The sequence below is a fragment of the Rhinoraja longicauda genome, chromosome 4 (assembly GCF_053455715.1).
Source record: "Rhinoraja longicauda isolate Sanriku21f chromosome 4, sRhiLon1.1, whole genome shotgun sequence".
NCBI classification, from domain to species: domain Eukaryota; kingdom Metazoa; phylum Chordata; class Chondrichthyes; order Rajiformes; family Arhynchobatidae; genus Rhinoraja; species Rhinoraja longicauda.
In genome coordinates this window covers 56,783,408-56,804,785 of record NC_135956.1, presented here as the reverse complement: position 1 = coordinate 56,804,785, position 21,378 = coordinate 56,783,408, and the positions used below count along the sequence as shown (strand labels likewise).

The 21,378-nt window shown below is 42.1% G+C and overlaps 1 protein-coding gene across 1 annotated transcript in view; it reads left to right on the top strand.

Moving 5' to 3' along the window:
• Positions 1–21,378, top strand: part of grhl2b (grainyhead-like transcription factor 2b) — a 94,231-nt gene that overhangs the window by 14,618 nt on the left and 58,235 nt on the right. The window contains exons 5-6 of the mRNA XM_078397786.1: positions 17,731–17,786; positions 18,844–19,000. Of these exons, the coding sequence (XP_078253912.1) occupies positions 17,731–17,786; positions 18,844–19,000 (213 nt within the window). The remainder of the gene's footprint in view (positions 1–17,730; positions 17,787–18,843; positions 19,001–21,378) is intronic.

Genomic DNA, 21,378 nt, shown 5'->3' with positions numbered 1-21,378 from the left:
TTGGAAATATACGACTGATGAAATGGGAGTTTTTAGTCCTCTCTTCTCAAGGCTGGGAAAGGTTTGTATTTTGGTCACATCAAGCTATCCTCTTTCTAAAAGTCTGTATCAACGGTGTAAAAATCTAGATGCTTATTCTCCAATTCTCATAATGCAATCACTTGGTCAATTGGTCGAAATTAACGTTAAATTGGCTGTAAAAACTGCAAACGTACCATAAATTTTAGAAATGATTTGACAATTTCCCTTCTCATTCCCAACTTCCTTAGCAGTTATTACAAACCCATCGGAGGCTGGAAAGCAAATGTTGAACAATAAAGAAAGCTGATCACACCCATGTGGACATGTAAACATTTAGTTGTGTATACAGGGTGATCTTGATTATTTTTAAATGCTCCTCAACTCATCCTGCCCTTGAACAGCAGCCAAAGTCAATTGGTTTGGAGGACATGTCCAGGAAAGGTATCTGCAAAAGAGTAGAAATTACCCATGTGGGCTCTGTTTGTAGGAGATTGTGTGAAGCACTTTGCAAATATCTGATTTCTGCGATGCAAACTAATTCTCAATTTAGGTTTGTGAGAACATCTAACATAAGGAATTCAGATCATCACCAGTACTTGCTTCTAAACAGGAGGCTGGTAGCAGTTGAATAACCCATCAAAATTAATATTGTCCAATAAAATGGTGCAACGTAGTTGAAGATTGGATTGTCTCAGAGTTTTGTCCAGCTCCCAGTTACCCATGGAAAGCCATCTCTCTCACTCCTTCCTCACATCTTTGCAGCATCCATGCAGTCTGTAGTCACACTCCCCAGTGTAGTTTATCTCCATTAATCCAGCACACTTTCCAGATTTTCCAGACCATTAGATGTTATTCCAATTAATACGACATCACACCTGTAAATCACTTTAAATATTAAATGGTCTCGAAAATCTGCTCACTCTGCACCTGTAAAGTCCTAATATGCTAGATTAACAGAGCTCAACCACACTGGGGAATATGACTCCATTGAATCGATGCTGCAATAATGTGAGAATGGAAGGAAGAAGGGAGATTACTCGGAGTTAGAAGGCCATTTGGGAACCTGGTGAGTTAGGTACCAAACTATGGTGATTTCTGAACAATTGGATATAGGATTTTCAGAGTCTTGCTATACCTGGAATATTGCTTGTTTTGTGTTGTGCTCATTTAAGAATTTGGAGATCACATCTGTTGAATTAAATGTTGATACCTGTGAGAACCTGCAACTAACAGCTCTAATTAGGCAACTGAGTGGTCCTTTCATCAGCTAGTGTGGTCCTGACCTCCCACCTACCTCATTTGAGATATTTGACCTATCTTTAATCATGTTGCACTAAATGTTGTATCCTTTATCTGTACTCTGTGGATGGCTTTGACTGCACAGCAAGCAAGCAAAAGGTTTTCACTATCCCTCGGTACACATGACAATGATAAACTAAACATATAAGTGATGTCACATAGACGCCAGCAATGTCAATTCACTATGACATTACAGAGGGAAGCACCCACACTGTTCAGTGACTGTCAGAAATATGTATCAAAATATTTATAGACTTTCATAATCAACATAAAGGTGACCCTAACGTTGTTTTAATGCCTCAAAAGCTTGGTAGTTCGTGGGCATTAAAAGCATTAGGAACCTGGAATATGGAACTTTTGATTGTCGGGTTATGACGTGAAGGGAGGTCTATTGCGCAGCAGTGTTGATAGACAATAGGTGCAGGAGTAGGCCATTCAGCCCTTCGAGCCAGCACCACCATTCAATGCGATCATGGCTGATCACTCTCAATCAGTACCCCGTTCCTGCCTTCTCCCCATACCCCCTCACTCCACTATCCTTAAGAGCTTTATCCAGCTCTCTCTTGAAAGCATCCAACGAACTGGCCTCCACTGCCTTCTGAGGCAGAGAATTCCACACCTTCACCACTCTCTGACTGAAAAAGTTCTTCCTCATCTCCGTTCTAAATGGCCTACCCCTTATTCTTAAACTGTGGCCCCTTGTTCTGGACCTCCCCAACATTGGGAACATGTATCCTGCCTCTAATGTGTCCAATCCCCTAATTATCTTGTATGTTTCAATAAGATCCCCCCTCATCCTTCTAAATTCCAGTGTATACAAGGCTAATTGCTCCAGCCTTTCAACATACGACAGTCCCGCCATTCCGGGAATTAACCTAGTGAACCTACGCTGCACGCCCTCAATAGCAAGAATATCCTTCCTCAAATTTGGAGACCAAAACTGCACACAGTACTCCAGGTGCGGTCTCACCAGGGCCCGGTACAACTGTAGAAGGACCTCTTTGCTCCTATACTCAACTCCTCTTGTTATGAAGGCCAACATTCCATTGGCTTTCTTCACTGCCTGCTGTACCTGCATGCTTCCTTTCAGTGACTGATGCACTAGGACACCCAGATCTCGTTGAACATCCGTTGATCATGAAGGATACACTCTAAATGTAATAGGAATGCATTGACAAGCCAAAGTAAATGTTGTAGATTGGGAAGAATGTTGATGTTGGTATTTTGTGTTTTTTTAAAAATAACACTTGAGACATCAAAACCCAAGATATATTGAAGATGTCACTTTTGGTATTTTGGGTCTTATTGAATGTGCAAAAGCCTTTTAAGTCAATACTTGGCAGCTGTTGTACAATGGTATATCATCAGGATCTGGTGTGCTGCAGTATTGTTTAATGTATTATTGATAGGAATTGTCATCATATTTGCTCAAGGATTTTGGAGATATGATGTTTAAGATAAATAGTTAAATTTTTCAGAACTGTATTCGGTGACAGTGGTATATAATGGTACAGAATAGTAGTATGATAAAGGCTAAAGGACTGCAAACGCTGGAATCTAAAGCAAAAAAATGAGAGCTTCTGGAGGAACTCAGTGGGTCAGGCAGCATCTCTAGAGGGAAATGAAAAGTTGACAGTTTGGGTTGATACTCCATCTTTATTACAATATTAGTTTAGTTGTGATTGGTTTGGAGTCAGCCCCTCTATGAAGTTGTTATTTAATCTAAATTGAAATCTTTCTCACACACTTCAGCTAAGCAGAGCTGCATGCCAGGAGCAGGTTTTCCTAGAGCTTCCAGAATCATCAAGGGGCGTGGCTGCGCCTTTTTTGTCTTTGTCTATTGTTACCGTTTAAATGTATGTATTGACCTATTTTTAGCTCTGTATATGTGGGGGGTGGGGGAAACCTTTTTCCTAAATCTCCTCCTCAATGGAGATGCGACCTTTTTCCGTGTCGTATCTCCATTCGCGCTACGGCCTAACACTGTGGAGTCGGCGGCCTCCAGCTGGGATCGACCTTGAAGACTCCGGTTGCAGGGCCTAGACTTATCATCTCGGAGGCTTCGGCCGCGGACCCTGTAGACCGCAACATCCGGAGCTCGCAGGTCCCCGGCTGGCGACCGGTTTTCGGGAGCTCCAGCCGTAGCAGCTTCGACCGCCCCGAATCGCGAGGCTCGATCGACCTGCTCGCAGGGCCTTCATCGCCCTGCGTGGCTCGACCGCGGCACTTTCCATCGCCCGGTGGGGGCTTAGGGCCTTCATCGGCCTGCTCGGCTCGGCGGGGGCTTCAAAAGTCGTGAGCCTCGATCGCCTCGAGGCAGCAGTTTGACTGCCTGACCAAGGGAGAAGAATGAGGAGGAGATAAGACTTTTCTTTGCCTTCCATCACAGTGAGGGTGTGCCTGGAGGAATCACTGTGATGGTTGTCTGTGTTAAATTGTAATTGTGTGTCTTGTGTTCTTTATTGTTTATTGTCAACCATTTACTGTTTATTGTTTATTGTCAATCATTTACGCCGGACCCTGACGTGAGAGGACGCTGGCGCTGTTTGTTCGCCGCTTCTCCGTCTGGACAAATCTTTTGTTTGTTTGTTTTATGTCTTGTTTGCTCTGTAAAGCATCTTTGAGTTTCCTGAAAAGCGCTATATAAATTAAATATTATTATTATTATCTACCACTTTTCCATATCTAGGATATCTCAATTGCCAATAAAATCAAATCTTTAACTATATAAAATAGCTTTTGTGAAATAAAGTTGATCAAGTGGTTTTTTTTGCAGTCGGACAGCAAAGTTTTGGACTCTTACAATTAAACACACAATCCACTGGCTATTGTGCTTTAATATGTATAGTATACAGCTATACTATCCACTATAACCACTATCCACCATAAATGCATTAAAGATAGACACAAAAAGCTGGAGTAACAGCAGGACAGGCAGCATCCCTGGAGAGAAGGAATGGGTGACATTTCAGGTCGAGTCCCTTCTTCAGACTCCTTTATAAGAATGCCGAAGAGCGCAATACTGGGGGATCGATCCAGGTGTTCTAGTGCAGGAATCGCAAAAAGTTAGCAGGTAGTTGCAGTAAATAGTTCCAAAGGCAAATAACACATTGTTTATTACAAGGGGGTTAGAGTTTTGAATTAGAAAAGTCAAGTCAAGTCAAGTCAATTTTATTTGTATAGCACATTTAAAACAACCCACGTTGACCAAAGTGCTGTACATCTGATTAGGTTCCAATGGAAAAAAAATGAAACATACAGTAGCACGCAAACAGTTCACAGCGCCTCCTCAATGAGCCTCAAACGCTAGGGAGTAGAAATAGGTTTTGAGCCTGGACTTAAAGGAGTCGATGGAGGGGGCAGTTCTGATGGGGAGAGGGATGCTGTTCCACAGTCTAGGAGCTGCAACCGCAAAAGCGCGGTCACCCCTGAGCTTAAGCCTAGACCGCGGGATAGTGAGTAGCCCCAAGTCGGCCGACCTGAGGGACCTGGAGTTAGAGAGGGGGGTTAGAAGATTTTTGATGTGGGGGGGGAGTGTCCATTTAGGGCTTTATACATGAATAGGAGGAGCTTGAAGTTGATTCTGTACCGTACAGGGAGCCAGTGGAGAGAGGCCAGAATCGGGGTGATGTGGTCCCTTTTACGGGTACCCGTCAGGAGTCTCGCTGCGGCGTTTTGGACCAGTTGCAGGCGGGACAGGGAAGATTGGCTGATCCCTGTGTATAGGGAGTTGCAGTAGTCTAGGCGGGAGGAAATGAAAGCGTGAATGATTTTTTCTGTGTCGTCGAATTGGAGGAAAGGTTTGATTTTAGCTATGGTTCGAAGTTGGAAGAAGCTGGCTTTTACCACAGCGTTGACTTGCTTATCAAATTTTAATGCAGAGTCAAATATCATGCCGAGGTTTTTGACATGCGGTTTGACTAGGCAGGATAGACTTCCAAGACTGCCTGTTATCAATTTGATGGAGTCGGGGGGGCCGAATAGGATGACCTCAGACTTGCTCTCATTTAATTGGAGGAAGTTCTGTGCCATCCAACATTTTATGTCAAGGCAGTGTAAGAGGCTGTTTAAATTTGACTGGTTGTTGGGTTTCAGGGGGAGGTAAAGCTGAGTGTCATCGGCAATTGTGATACAATTGTGGTGATGCAATTGTACAGGGTGATGGTGAGGTCACATCTGGTATACTGTGTACTGATTTTGTGCCCTTGTAAGGATGTACTGGCATTGGAGGCAGGCCAGAAGAAATTCACCAGATCAATTCCTGGCACAGAGGATTGGCCTTTCAGAAATGGCAAATAATGGTTAAATCTGTATTCTCTGCAGTTTAGAAGAATGAGAGGTGATGTTAATGAAATATGCGATCATAAGGATGCATGTAGAGTAAATGTTATCTTCAATAGTGGAAGACTCTTGAATAAATGGGCAATTACAAGAACGGGAGTTGTCATTTAAAAAAATTAGGTTTTCTTTGGAGAATTTCTTCTAAGCGAGAGAGTGCTGAAACTCTAGAATTCTGCAGCCTGGGCATTTGTGCAGCTCTAGATTTCTGCAGGTACTTAAAGAGGAGGTGCAATAGATCAATTTTCTTAACGCATGGGGGAATTGAGGCCTCTGATGAACTAGCACAAGTGAGAAGTTGAGGCCTGAGATAGATCAGCCATGGTCGCATTGAATGTTGTTTTCTGGCTTGAGGAGTCAGGTGGTTTGCTCCTGAGCAAAAAACAACTGCTGGAGGAACTCTGTGGGCCAGGTAACATCTGTGGAGGGAAATGGACAGATAACAGTGTTGGTTGGGACTCTTCTTCAGATATGATCCGAAACAACATCTCTGCATTTTCCACCACATATGCTGTCTGACGCGTTAAGTTCCCCAAATGGTTTGTATTTAGTGGAAGATTTCAGCATCTGCAGTCTCTTGTGTCTCCTATCCCCTGTTCCTGTCGTGTTCTTGTGGGTTGGTGCTTGATGAATCATGCAATATATTATTAATGGCATTAATCCTGAGATGTACTTTTGCACTTTTAGGAAATAAATATTAGAGAAATCAATAGAGCAATTTATATCTATCTACAAATTCAAAAATTTGTGAACATACAAGGAATTGCTGTAAAGTCTTATTGGAAATAAGTCACACTGGCCTGGCCATATCTAATTTAGACCTGTTAAGATTTCTGCCTGCAAGGCCTTGTAGGCCTGGTTCTTCACTACTCCTGTTGACACTGCCTGAAATCAATTCCAATGTGTGGGCATTTCTTGTTTGCAAATCATGAGTCTTTTTAGCGTTTTGGGGCATATTTCCATTTAGACAAATGGAGCAAGAGCTTCTCGTCTTCCCACTCACTAATTGATTCAGGCCAATTTGCTTTGCACGCATCCTATACAGGACTTTCACCAGACATCTAGCCAGCCAGTGCCCAAGCTGTGTTGACAGTTTTCAGCCAGTTTGGAACCAGAATTTCCATCCATTGGTCTCTCAGTGATGATTGCAATATAAACTCTGCTGTAACTTGCTCATGGGATGGTCTAAAAAATCAGTGTCAAGAACCATAATTGATTGAATTTATTTTAGAAGAATGGCCCACTATGGTATTTATTTGCAATAATTTAAGACATCTGGACATAAATATGCAAATTTCCAATTATAAAGGTTTTATGATGCATCTTCCAGGATGCAATAGCAGCCTGTAACTATTCCTTTCTGACCTGCTGTAAAACAATCCGACATAGCGATGGAACTCAATGTTATTTAATGAACTGTGTTCTGCTGCTTTTGCTGTTGTGTCACTTGGAAGAATGGTAACTCCAGATAGGCGCACGGCATTCTCCTAGACATACATTTAAGACATTAAGAAATAATCCTGTTGGCTATTGAAATGAAGAATAACACTCAACTTTATTAAGATAGTGTATACCTTTAAAATTATTTTCATTGTCATTCTTATAACCAATACTTCCTTGAAGTTACAGTACATACCAATCTTTAAGATTTATTTGCATACTCATTTGCAAATTTGAAGATGTCCCTTCCAATACTCTTCTGAAACTGGTCTTGATAGATTGTCACATGTGGGCCTGTAATGAGTGGCCTATTGGAGGCCAGTGGTTGGGTGGCTGGTTTGGGGTCTGGTCAGCCTTCAGCACACGTGGAAGGTGGAGAACGGAGAGCATTGTTGGGGAATGCTTGGTTGGTGATGGGTGGTCATCAGGATTGTTGACGGAATAGGATTTGACCTGAGGGTTTGGATACTTTTTCTCTTGCCTGCAGGCATCCCAGGTCTGTAGGACTAAGACTGTGGTGAACTGGAAACACCCAGTAATGGTGATCCCGGGACAATGTGGTCCAAGTAGTCTCATAGTACTCTAATGAATGTTGCATGGGGGATGACATAATCCCTGTATTCCCTCATCTGGGAATTGCTTTGGGGGTCATAATGGCGCTTTGCACCAAGTACTGCCTGTCAAATTCCATGTTTGGCATGACCAGACTTGAAAATGGCCATTGCTTCAATTTGCCTCTTGGTTAAATCAACATTCATCCAGCCAGTGCTGAAAAAGCCAACGCAGTGCAATCCAAATTCTTGTCATGCAGCCTATCTCCCCTCCTCGGTATAATATACTACAGACCCTCTCCATGTTATGACAGGGTTCTGGTCCTGATAATAGACACAAAGCTGGAGTAACTCAGTGGGACAGGCAGCATTTCTGGAGAGAAGGAGTGGGTGATGTTTTGGGTCGAGACCCTTCTTCAGAAGAAAGGTCTCAACCCGTAGTGTCACCCATTCCGTCTCCAGAGATGCTGCCTGTCCCACTGAGTTACTCCAGCTTTTTGTGTCTATCTTCTTTGGTGGTTTAAACCACCATCTGCAGTTCCTTCTTACACATTCTGGTCCTGACAACTGTTTACAACCCAAACAGTTCCCGAGTTGGAAGTGCAGCAATAAATTAAGGTCCCACATGACAGAAGACACCAGACACCTGCAGCCCCCCCAGCAGCCAATAAATCCATCCTGCCTGTTCCTCAAACACTTCTCCACATATGCAAACTCTTTAAGTTGACCTTTCATAAGATGGGGAGGACCTGTAAATTAAAGATTAGCTGGGTAGATATGATTCAAGAACAGAGTTCAATTTCATAACTGATAATGAGGATAAAAACAAAATAAAAGTCCAATTTCGCCTAGAGGTTTCTTCACTCAACAAAGTCAAAGGGTACCATGCACATGAGCATCGTCTTAACATGGATTAGAGCAATCTATTTTGGCTGATTTAAGCCCAGTTGGAAATTAGACTCCTGATTTTCTTGTGGGATCTTTCATCTTGGCACAAATCTTCCAGATGAAGTACATCATGGTGTAATGACCAAATTTAATCTCCCGCCTGATTTTCGATTTCAATGCTATGCAATAATAAAGTTGCAGCACAACCAGGTGCTACTAATGCCATTTCCCCTGAAGCAGTACTATTTAAAGAGCGGGCACTCGGATTGCATTCTCACTCAGTTTATGACCTCCTGTAGGCTCAGACAGAGCCATTATCAGATCTTGTAGTTGAATGAATGAATGAATAAGTTTACAGTTCATTGCTTAATTCAGGAGATCACCTGAACTCCATATGCAGTGGAGGCTTCACTTTATTCTTAAGTCTTGATAAAGCAGTTGTGGGCATTTATCTGTGTGGCAGAGTTGCCCAAAGTGTAGATATTTGTAGAATGTGCTTGTGTGGTATAGCTTCTTACAGACACCTCCCTGGTGACTTCAGGTCCTGGCTGAATTCCTGTAGTCTGTGCTCCCCCTGCTTGCTGAAAGATTATGCCTCTGCCCAACCAGATTTCTCTGGGAACATGCCCCCACTTCCCCTATCATTGCACCGTCCATTTACTAAGTGCCAATAGTTGTAATTAATTAATGGAACAGGCTGTGCTGCATCTACAGAATGGCTTTCAACACTGTGATTCTTTCCGATGCTTTTGTACCATTTAGTTTAGAGATACAGCATGGAAACAAGTCTCTCAGCCCACTGAGTCTGCGCCGACCAATGATCACCCATACGCTAGTTCTATCCTAGACACTAGGAACAATTTACAGAAGCCTATTAACCTCCACATCTTTGGAATGTGGGAAGAAACTGGAGCACTCGGAGAAAGCCCACACGGTCACAGGGAGAACATTCAAACTCTGTACAGACTGCATCCGTATTTGAAATATAGTAAAGTGATTTCTAGAGCCAAATTCCAATGTCTACAAAAAGGAAAAGTAATTCTTCCAGAATAAATATAACATTTAGGGATCTGAAGATGGATCTTGACCTGAAATGTTGCCTATCCATTTTCTCCAAAGATGCTGCCTGACCCGCTGAGTTACTAAAAGACTTCATTGTTTTTTTTAAGTATAAGAAGGAGGCATGCATGGTGGCGTAGCGGGAGAGCTACTGCCTTACAGTGCCAGGTATCGAGTTCTATCGATCCTGACTACGGGTGCTGTCTGTACGGAGTTTGTACGTTCTCCCCATGACCTGCGTGGGTTTTCTCCATGATCTTCGGTGGTGTATCTCTAAACTAAACTAAATTAACCTCTGCATTTGCTTCCGCTACAGAAGGTCAGAAGTCTGACCATAGGGAGATATTAAGATATGGAAACAATGCCTCTTTCTTACCATGTACTCCTTTGCTTTGATCGCACAGGAGCTATTTTAATGAGGGTTTTAATTGTTGGCCTGGGATTACCTTCCAGGACGATAAGGACCATTCATTCCTATTCCCTATAATGAAAGTAAGATGGAGGTAATTATTTCAGAAATATCATTTGACACTGTCTTTTCTCAGTCAAGGAGTTTGTCCATTTTTCCTGCATTTGGAAGGCAATATGAAAATGCTCGGTGATCTGTTTCGTTATCTGCTTAACCCCTAAAGGCATTGAATCATTCTAGGTTACATTTTGCTGCACATCACCAAATCCGGAAGCTCAAACGGTGCGTTTCAGCTGCCTATTGAAACATGGGAAGAAGAGCTGAATTCGCTCCCATTTTCATCATAACTTCCACCCACACAAATTCTGCAGCAGAAGAGCACCATACAGTGTTTGAACTTGGGGTGGTGGCTGAATCAGTTATCTTTCTCAGCACCGAATCTGAGCTGTTTGTGTCACTCCTTTATCTGTAGCTGTGAAGACATAAGAATAAAAACAAATCTATCAGCCCCCTGGAGCCTATTTGGTCAGATTGTGCTGATGTGCATCCCGATCACATTTCAACACGTGATTTTTCCCACCTAAAATTATTGTGGAATTAATTACTTAATCAATTATTGTTTAAATTAGTAATTGATCCTGGACCCCAGATCAACATAGTTTTATTAGGCAGTATATTGCTCCACAGGTCATTCTTCCAACACATAATCCTGTTTGTAACAAAGAAAAAGGTCGTAGGCGCACAGACTTTTGACTAAATGAGCCTCCACTTTTTGTTTAACCTTTCTCTATGAGCATCTGCTTCTCGTCCTTCCCCTTCACTTACTCACCTACGTTCCTTCAAAATATATCTGTTCTTATCTTATTTGTTTATCTTATTTATTTAATCTATTTATTTATCTTATTTATTAAGCTTATTTATTTTCTTTGAAGTTATGTTTCCAATGGTCTTCCTTCCTGATCAATAGTACATTGTTGCAAACCATTGTTTGAAGTAAATGGTATTTTGAAACCCATCACATCCGCCTGGGGAGCTTTAAATATGAATAAATCAATAGCGGAGTCTGCTGGTGACGTGAAATAGAGGGTATCATTTCTTTGGCAATCGGGGAAAACTAATCACAGTATCATGAGCGGATTTGATAAAGCTGTACATGTCCAATGTTGATGGTGGGATGGAGCGGTGGGTGGGGTGGGGGGGAGAGGGAGGGGAGTGGGGAGGGGAGAGGAGAATACTGTGCAGAGGAAGGAGGGTGCTTTGAGAATGACCTATTATGGAGGATATTCTCCAAAATGGGTTTCAGTTGCCCGTGAAAGCATGTTCACAGTCGTGGATCGCTACCAGACAGAAACATTTTGTTCTAAAGCAGTCTACCTTGAGACATCATTAACCTATTCATTCTGACATTGCTGTTAAATGTGGTGTGTTTCTGACTTCTCAAGTGCAACTAAAGCTGTGTATTTCCTAAATCTGCTCACTTTACCTTCAGCAAACTCTCAGTGGGTCTGACTGAACAAAAGGATGAAAGCTGCGTTTAGCTAATGGTGGAACCAAAGTGAGGTTTGTTATAAGAAAGGAAAGAGATTGGTTTTAAATGAATTGATCGGTTTTACTAATTTGAATAATGGCCATTGGCCAGTTTCCATTTGATTCATTTTATTAAAATATCTTACTTTCTTTCACTTTCTACATCATGTGATTCCCCCCCCCCCCCCCCCCCCCCCCCTCTCGGGTTGCTTCCCCATTTTTAAGATTTTGTATCATCTAGGGGTTCCGTTTACCCAGCTAACAGCTTCCTACCTGATAGGTTGTATGCAGTCAAACCTGAATCAAATGTTGTGTAGGAAGGGACTGCAGATGCTGGTTATACACCGAAGATAGACACAAAATGCTGGAGTAACTCAGCGGGACAGGCAGCATCTCTGGAAATAAGGGATGGGTGCTGTTTCGGGTTGACATCTTTCTTCAGAGTCTGAAGGTGGGTCTCGACCCAAAACGTCATCCATTCCTTCTCTCCAATGATGCTGCCTGTCCAGCATTTTGTCTATCCTGAATCAAACTTTAATGGTTTGATGTTCCAGAGCAGGTGTCATTGGATAGCTAACCAAAGCAATAACTCTGGTTTTATCTTGCCATAGACATTTATAATAACTCCGGCCCAAACTAGCTGATCTATTAGCACAGACTTTGGGATTTTGCACCATGTGCCATTTGGTATTGTGCTATTCTGGTAATATTCTGGTATAACGTGGGTTAACATATGATGAGCATTTGATGGCACTGAACATGTACTTGTTGGAGTTTAGAAGAATGAGGGGGGACCTCATTGGAAGTTGAATAGGAAAAAGCCTGGACAGAGTGGATGTGGTGAGGATGTTTCCAATAGTAGGAGAGTCTAGGACCGGAGGCCATAGCCTCAGAATAAAATGACATACCTTTAGAAAGGAGATTGTTGTGATATTGCTGGGACTACTTTGTGTATCCAAGGACTACTTTGTATGCCTGTGTATATAAGTGATTGGTGTGATTAGGCGGTCACTCGGGATCCAGGTGACCACGGAATAAACAGCCTGGAGTTGAGCTCCAGCATTGTAACCTTTTATACACGTGTACTTGTGGTCCGTCCAGAGTCACTAAAGGTACAACAGGTACCGGACCATGAAGTACAACAGAGATGAGGAGGCATTTCACCGTATATAGTCAGAGGGAGGTGAATCTGTGGAATTCATTGCCAAAGATAGCTGTGGAGGCTAGGTCAATAGATATTTTTACAGTGGAGATTGACAGATTCTTGATCAGTAATGATGTCGGGGTTATGGGGATAAGGTTATGGGGATAAGGAGAATGGGGTTGAGAGGGAAATATAGACCAGTCATGATTGAATGGTGTAGACTTGTCGGACCGAATGGCCTAATTCTGCTCCTTGAACTTAACATTCTGCATTTGATATTAATTATATTTTAAGGATGCCTGTAAAGATATTGCAAGAAATACTGTGCTACATTGTTCTTCTTGTTTACCTTTGTGACCAAACTGATTTATGAGTATTTAATGTTGATTAAATCCATACAGCTGAAGCATTGCTTCGCTTCCAAGTGTTTGTACTGATGTGAGTAACAAGTACTGAAACAACATTCACCACTCCAATGTTGGTTTGAACTGAAGAGAATAAAATGCAATCTTTTCAATGTTAAAATGTCTCAGGACATCATGAGGCTAGAGTGTTTTATTGTCATTTGTCCCGAAATGAAACAATGAAATTCTTATTTGTAGCAGCACAACAGATATGTAAATCGTCGTCGTGGTAGCTATCCCTCGATGTCGAGGATGTTGGTCTACGTTCTGATGTCAGAACGAAGACGCCTGTGCGTGTGTTTGTTTAATGTGTACTTGATGTTGCATTCCAAGAAGCACACGGTCCTTCACAAATCAATCAACTAATTCCAATGGCAAGGGAACCAAGAAGATTGGAGCTGATAGATTTGTTGCAGCTTTCACCCGCCTTCACAACTGTTGAGTTCGAGAAACTTTGTCCGCCTGGTCCGCCATTGAGGTCTTGTACGTTGCATTGTTCTTCGTCTGGACCCTCATCCTCAACCTTACCGCCATGGGTGGCCCTACCAGAAGCTAGTGCTTCCGATGGCATCGCTCTCGGATTCATGGGGGCACGCAAGCCTCTTCACCACAACAAGGTGAACGATCCGAAGAGAACATGTAAATATAGTACTCTGTAAACACCATAATAAACAACAAAAAGTTCACCAATAATAGTACCAGCCAACAAGTAAAAACAAACTGCTGGTGGAACTCAGCAGGTCAGGCAGCATCTGTGAAGGAAAATGGACAGACAATGGTAAGGGTTGAAATCCTTCAGACTGAAGTTCGCTCAAGATTCCAGTAGCTCCTGTCTCTTGGGTCTGTTAGCCAACTGGGCTTTTAACATAAATGTTGCACCAAAATTACTTTTAATTGCAATTCAACCTTCATATAAAATCCTTTAGCACAACCACAAATGTAAAATCTTCTGTGATCCAGTGCAACCAACTCGTCTAATAAAATGTGGTTATTTCTCCTCATTAAAGTGTTCGTTTGATATATTTAAAAGTAGAGACCTGCTATATTTTTATTGATTAGCTGAATATATGCTTGTCACCAAGAATAAGCACATTTCAAAATAACTTTTGGTTCTCCACCTGTAAAACATTTTATTTTAAAATCGCCAAATAACTTTACCCTGTTAAGTGTAGTTCTTTCGATGATCTTGCTAGCACACGCAAGTTAAATTCATGGTAAATTTACTGGTTTTCTAAAAAGAAGCTATAGAATTTGTTTGCATCGAAAATAAACAGAGACTGTAGAGCTTTTTTGAACCTACACGGTTGACCAAATCTCTCATTTTTTGGGGGGGAGAGGAGTTTTCTAGGTGGGCAAACTGAAAATTGTGGCGCGGTGGCCCACATCTCTCTAAATCTTTCCTAATCATGTACCCATTCAAATGTCTTTTAAATGTTGTTATAGAACCTCTTTTAACTACCTCCTCTGGCAGCTCATTCCATATACCCACTGTGTGAAAATGTTGCCCCTCAGGTTCCTATTAAATCTTTCCTTTCCCACCTTAAACCTATGTTCTCTGGTTCTTGATTTACCTACTCTGTGGCGTAAAAGACACTCTGCATTCACCCTATCTCTTCTCCTCATGATCTTATATGGTGGAGCAGTGGTAGAGTTGCCTCCTTCCAATGCCTGAGACCCTGGGTTTAATCCTAGTATGCGTGCTCTCTGTATGGAGTTTGTACGTTCTCCCCGTGACCTGCATGGGTTTACTCCAGGATCTCAGGTTTCGTCCCACACTCCAAAGATATACAGGTTTGTAGGATAATTGGCTTGGTATAATTGTAAATTGTCCCTAGTTCAGTCTGAAGAAGGGTCTCGACCCAAAACGTCGCCCATTCCTTCTCTCCCGAGATGCTGCCTGACCTGCTGAGTTACTCCAGCATTTTGTGAATAAATACCTTTGATTTGTACCAGCATCTGCAGTTATTTTCTTATACCTAGTGTATGTAGGGTAATGTCAAAGTGCAGGGATCACTGGTCAGTGCGGAGTCAGTGAGCTGAAGGGCCTGTTTCCATGCTCTGTATCTCGAAATAAAATTAAAAGTTGTATAAACACTATTTTGAGTAATTCACTAATGTTTAAAATTACCCAGTCTTTCGCACCTTCTGGGCTGATTATGTCCCATTTTTACATTGATGGTACTGGTGTAAGGCAGTGGAAACTCTGCTCCACATCTTAACATAATGTGTAGGGAGGAACTGCAGATGCTGGTTTAAACCGAACATAATGGTTCTCATTAACCTGATAATTGGTGTACTTGATGAAGGTATTGTTGTAGGAAAATGTTACACATTCGCAGTGCAACCTTTCACAGTTTGACTACAAAGAGTAATTAAGGTATTTAATCTGAGCCCTCCTGGAATACAGATTTAAAATGGGTGGCACCAGAGAGATTTCATTGTTTGTCTGGATAAGATGTAGTGGAAGCAAGTTGTGGACCAGAATTTATTAGTTCACTGTGTATGTTGCATCAAGATACTATTAGCTGGTTTTATTAATGTAGGGTTGTTCTGAACTTTTTTTCAAGGCTCAAAATGTGGTTAACCCTTAATTGATAGGATTTAATTCATTCTTGCACAGAGGGTGGGAGTGATTTTCTCTCTTGAAGATTCTCAAGATTATGGGATCGCAGGAGTAATTATGAATTCAGTAAAATGCCAAGAAACCACAATCTGGCTATGAATATCTGTTGGTTGGCAAACACAAGGAACTGCAAATCTTGAGCAAGACACAAAGTACTGGAGTAACTCTGGGTCAGGCAGTATTTGTGGAGAGAATGGATAGGTGACATTTCAGGTCTGAACCCTTCTTCAAACTACAGTGGGGAGAAAACAGTAAATGAAATAGACGTGGGACAAAGCTGACAAGTGGTAGGTGGATACATGAGAGGGGAGGTTTGATTGGCAGATGTTGGAATAAGTGACAAAGACTAGAGATGAAAAGGAAACTAGGGTATTAGATAAGGAGAGAAGAGTGAAAAGTAAAACCAGAGTGAGCCATATAGGTGGAAGGGGAAAGAGGGGTGGGAGAAATGCGTGCACATCGGGGGGAGGAGGGGGTGCACTGGAAAGCGAGGGGGTGGTAAGGGAAAGTTTGTTACTTAATATTTTAAATGGGAGGTGTAATATTCTCAGTGGCTTTTACAACAGGATTGACATGTAAAAAAGGTGATGACATTCACATTGAAGTACTGATTGTATGTTGAATGTGTCTGCAAGGTTTTCAGTGCTTGTTGAGCCAAGACATCACTGATAAAAAGTTTTGGGTTTCCATATTAACTGCACCTCTGTGGATGCCATAACTTGTGCTGTACCGAGGAGAACACAATTTTCCCGTCACTATAACCACAATTTCCTGTCATTATCGCTTCAGCTGATTACAATAATGTTTGAGGTGTAGGAAAATAATTCAGCTGATTACAATAATGTTTGATATTCTTTTGTCCGGTGTTTGTTCTGCAATTCTATTGACACATTTACTTTTGTTACCGTCCGGCGTGGCCTGAAATAGGCTGCGGGATTTTTCTCCGCCCGGCGGGGGCTTCAATGTCGGGAGCCCCGATCGCCCCGACGTGGCCTGTCCGCGGGAGAAGACGGCAGGGAAGAGAAAAGACATTCTGGCCTTCCATCACAGTGAGGTGACTGGAGGAGACTCACTGTGATGGATGTTTCTTTTTTTTTGTTTTGTGTTGGTTTGTGATTGTGTGTGTTATTGCTTATTTTTATTGCTCTTATTGTTGGACTGTGGGTAATGGAATTTCGTCCAAAAGACTTCTTTTTTTGGATGACAATAAAGGTTATTCTGATTCTGATCTATTGGTATTGGTTTATTATTGCCATATGTATTGCAGTACAGTGAACAGCTGAAACTTTTAAATCACTGGTGCGCAACATTTTTGTGGAGGAGGTCAGGATTACAATCCAAATCTCTCCACTGGGCTACTCAAAAGAAGGGTGTTTTGTTTAAGGCAAACTATATTCAAAGTGACTATTCAGTCATGTTTAAAGGACAACTACGTGTCTCTTGCAGTACTGTCTACTGCTCCCTTATTCCACTGCCACCTCATTTTTGCACATATTGCCACCTTGTTGTTTTCTGATTGCCTTCTCACTGCCCCTCTCACTGCTTCACATTTCTCTATTTGCTGCCCCCCCCCCCCCCCCCCCATAGTTCCCCCAAGGCTGCACTCAACACATCTCTTTCCACCTTGCCATGTCTGTACTGGGCCCAGTGTTATGTAGCAATACACATGTAGTGTACCAAGCAGTAAGATACTTGTTCCTATGCCCACCAGTGCACTACACCTGAATCTAGAACTGTATATGGATCAGTGTTAAAAAAAATACTATGAAGAAAACAAATACTAATTAAGAAAATGGTAGATGACCAGATAAAACTCTTGGATTACAAATACAACATATGTTAATGAAATCTCAATTATCTTGTGACTTCTGTCACAGCTTGGATTGATAAAAATTAAATCATGGCAATGGGGAATAAAATGTCCATCAAGCTTTCGTATCGTTCTTTTGAAATCTTCAACTTCAATAGCATGAAACCTGTTGCTGAATGCACTACTAATACCTGCCATTTATTTTATTTATTTGCAGAAATACCGTAGCCCTTCATTAGGAGATGAGGAATTCATGTACGAGCATGCAGGAGGGTAAGGCACTGGAATCTCCAGGCGGGGGGGAAGAAATCTAAAGATATAGTAACACCCTGTTGTGGGAAAGAGGCAGAAGCTATGGTGAGGCAGAAAGTGACTTGGATCTATTCCTTGCCTTAAGTAGGTTGATGGTTTCTGTGAAGGGCCCGCAAGTGTGAACATCATGTGGGCTGCTTTGGACCCAGCTAATATGTTTAATACAGTCATTTGTGAATATTGAATGTGTGAGGTATTAAAGAATGCTTAGTGTTGGGAAAACAATGTCCTAATGAATAGTTAATGGCCTGAGAAAAGAAAGGTGGGCAAAATTTAAGAAAATTTAGTCAAGGGCTGTCATTGCTGAACTGTTACTGCCATCTTTAAAAGCTTCAGTATGTTTCACTATTATTCTACCTCTTTTCCTATACATTGATGCAGGTGTAAAGAGGAGCCCTAAATTTTGTAGCTGTTAGACAAGCTGAGAAATTTTAATCAGTTTATAGGAAATAAAAAGCAAAAGACTGCAAAATGCTGAAAGAAAAGCAGAATAAACTAGCAATACATCTGAGATCAACTACAACCCACCTGTGATCCATGCCCTCTGTCAGTTAGATGAATGTTCGTAGCCTTTTCTGTTTCCATTATATATTTTTATTCCTGTAGTAAGAGAAACATCTTGCTATTTGTCAGGAGTCCTTCTTGCCAGTTATTACTCTTCCAAGGCAAACATCGCTGTGACTGATTCGGACTTCAATCCTTTGCTACCTTCACTACACTTGTGTATATTACAATTGCAATCTATATATTGCAATATATTAAATAGCATAAAGTTGCAAGTTAGTTTGCTTAACAATTGTGTTCCTAACATTTTACAGCAAATCTAATTTTTGATTTATCATTTGGGAGAAATTAAAGTTGTCTTATTCTCCACCGTTGATCATTGGACTTAACCAAAATTGAGTTGGACATGCATTAGTGAGTCTAAATACAAATGGCTAACATTGTGTCTCAATAATTCTTTAGGTGTTTTCTTGGATTGATTATCCACACATCATTAATTCTTGCTTTGCTCTAGAGATTCGTTCCACTACTCGCTGGAAGCAACAAAATCCTTGCGTCAGAAGCAAGGGGAAGGGCCAATGACATACCTGAATAAAGGACAGTTTTATGCCATAACACTCAGGGAGACTGGAGCCAACAAATGCCTTCGCCATCCAATCAGCAAAGTGAGGGTAAGCTACTTCAGTTGGCCTTCAGGCTGTTTCTACGAAAAGGCTGGAACCTTTAAGCTAACATAAAAATTGTTAATTTATAAAGAAGTTGTGACTATGTTCAAAGGAGATTATATTTATATATTCAGCATTATAGGCAAAAAAAAAATCATTCTTATCTAATCACCAAGTTCTTTAAAAATACTCCAGTGTTTTAGTTTTTCTGTTTGGTTGAATACCAATGGGTATTAGAGCAACTTTCCAATTTCTGATTCGAGGTGGTATGACTATAATATAGTTAGCCATTGTTCGGGAGGGCTCAAACTGGATACGCACCATCCTGATTGCTGTCACATGGTGCCTGGTCACAAATGTCTATAACTGTAGAGCGTGGATGGAAGTGGAATTGGCTATGAGGCGTCCCACACACTTGAAAAGCTGTTGATATTCAATCCACATTCTGCATTCATTAGTAGCATGGCCACTTGGGGAAGGCATGAGAACTGTATCAACCTGTAATTAGAGCCTCCAGATGAAGGGATGACATAGGGTGATATTAAACATGATAATGCAGTCATTCCTAATGTTCCTAACTTCTAACTACGGTACAGACAGCTACAATATTTAGGTCAGACTGGCCCACCGGAAATTGGAGGAACAGCACCTCATATTTCGCCTGGGTATGAACATTGACTTCTCCAACTTTAGATAGTCCCTCTGCCCCTCTCTTCCCCTCCTCCTTCCCAGATCTCCCTCTATCTTCCTGTCTCCACCTATATCCTTCCCTTGTCCCGCCCCCCTGACATCAGTCTGAAGAAGGGTCTCGACCCGAAACGTCACCCATTCCTTCTCTCCTGAGATGCTGCCTGACCTGATGAGTTACTCCAACATTTTGTGAATAAATACCTTTGATTTGTACCAGCATCTGCAGTTATTTTCTCATGCTACAATATTTAGTATTTTTAATTTTGCATAGGAGTTCCTGTATTTAATTGTTGCCAAGAAATTCCATCACATTAGTGTTGCTTGTTTATCAACACTTTGTGTTAAATTTATTTTCAGTAGCAGAGTCAAATCGCAGCAGTTATGACATTCAACCAAGCATAGAATGTCTTCTGGCCTCTTGAACCTGATATGATTTCCATCTCAGGATCTGCAGGATAATGCTGTTCCCTGAGGTTTGGACTGCCGCAGGAAAATATGAATCGTTTTTTCCCCCTGATGATGTCGATTGTGGGATAACAGCTGAGAAAAGTACTTAATTTAATCTATGGGCCCTCCATCTCCTCACAGTGTCAGCAACTGACACCTATTTCAATCCAACCTGCTGTCTCTCGCTCTTCACTGGAGCAAAGTGGGTCCCCAGATCCTCTCCTGCTAAGGCATAACCAGTCACCGTTCCTTTTCTGGTTGACTGGTTGTCACCCAGTGTATAGGTGTGTGGTAGAATCTGCTAGTATTTGATGGGATTGCACGACTCCGTGATTTCTGCTCTGATTTGCCGCAAGTGCTAGCAGTCCTGAGGTGTAATTTTTAAAAAGTGTTTTGCCAATTCCTCAATGCTGCTGAGAAAGGATATAGGTCCTCTGCTTAATGTCGTCATCTTCAGTCTGAAGGAGGGTCCCGACTTGAAATGTCACCGGGCATTTCTCCAGAGATGCTGCCTTCATTTTTGTCTCCTTGGTACTCCGCAGCTCCGCCCTTGCTCCCCTCCCCCTAGTCGTAACAGAGACAGAGCCCCCTAGTCCTCACCTTTCACCCCATCAGCCGTCGCATACAACATATAATCCTCCCAAATTTCCGCAACCTCCGACGGGATCCCACCACTAGCCATATTTTCCCATCTCCACCCCTTTCTGCCTTCTGCAGCGACCGTTCCCTCTGCAACTCCCTGGTTAACTCATCCCTTCCCGCCCCCCCCCCCCCCCCCCCCCGGTAACTTCCCCTGCAACTGCAGAAGATGCAACACTTGTCGCTATACCTCCTCCCTCGACTCTGTCCAGGGACCCCAACAGTCCTTGCAGGTTAGGCAGTTCACCTGTACTTCCTCCAACCTCATCTACTGTATCCATTGTTCAAGATGTGGACTCTTATAGATCAGCGAGACCAAATGCAGACTGGGCGATCGTTTTAATGGAACACCTTTGCTCAGCCCGCCTAAACCTACATGATCTTTCAGTTGCCGGACACTTTAATTCTCCTTCCCATTGTTACACAAACCTTTCTGTCCTAGGTCTCCTCCATTGTCAGAGTGAGGCTAAATGCAAATTTGAGGAACAGCATCTCATATTTCACTTGGGCAGCTTACAGCCCAGTGGTATGAATATTGATTTCTCTCCCTTCAGGTAGCCCCGGCATTCCCTCTCTCTCTCTCTGTCCCTCCACCACCTAAGTCGCAC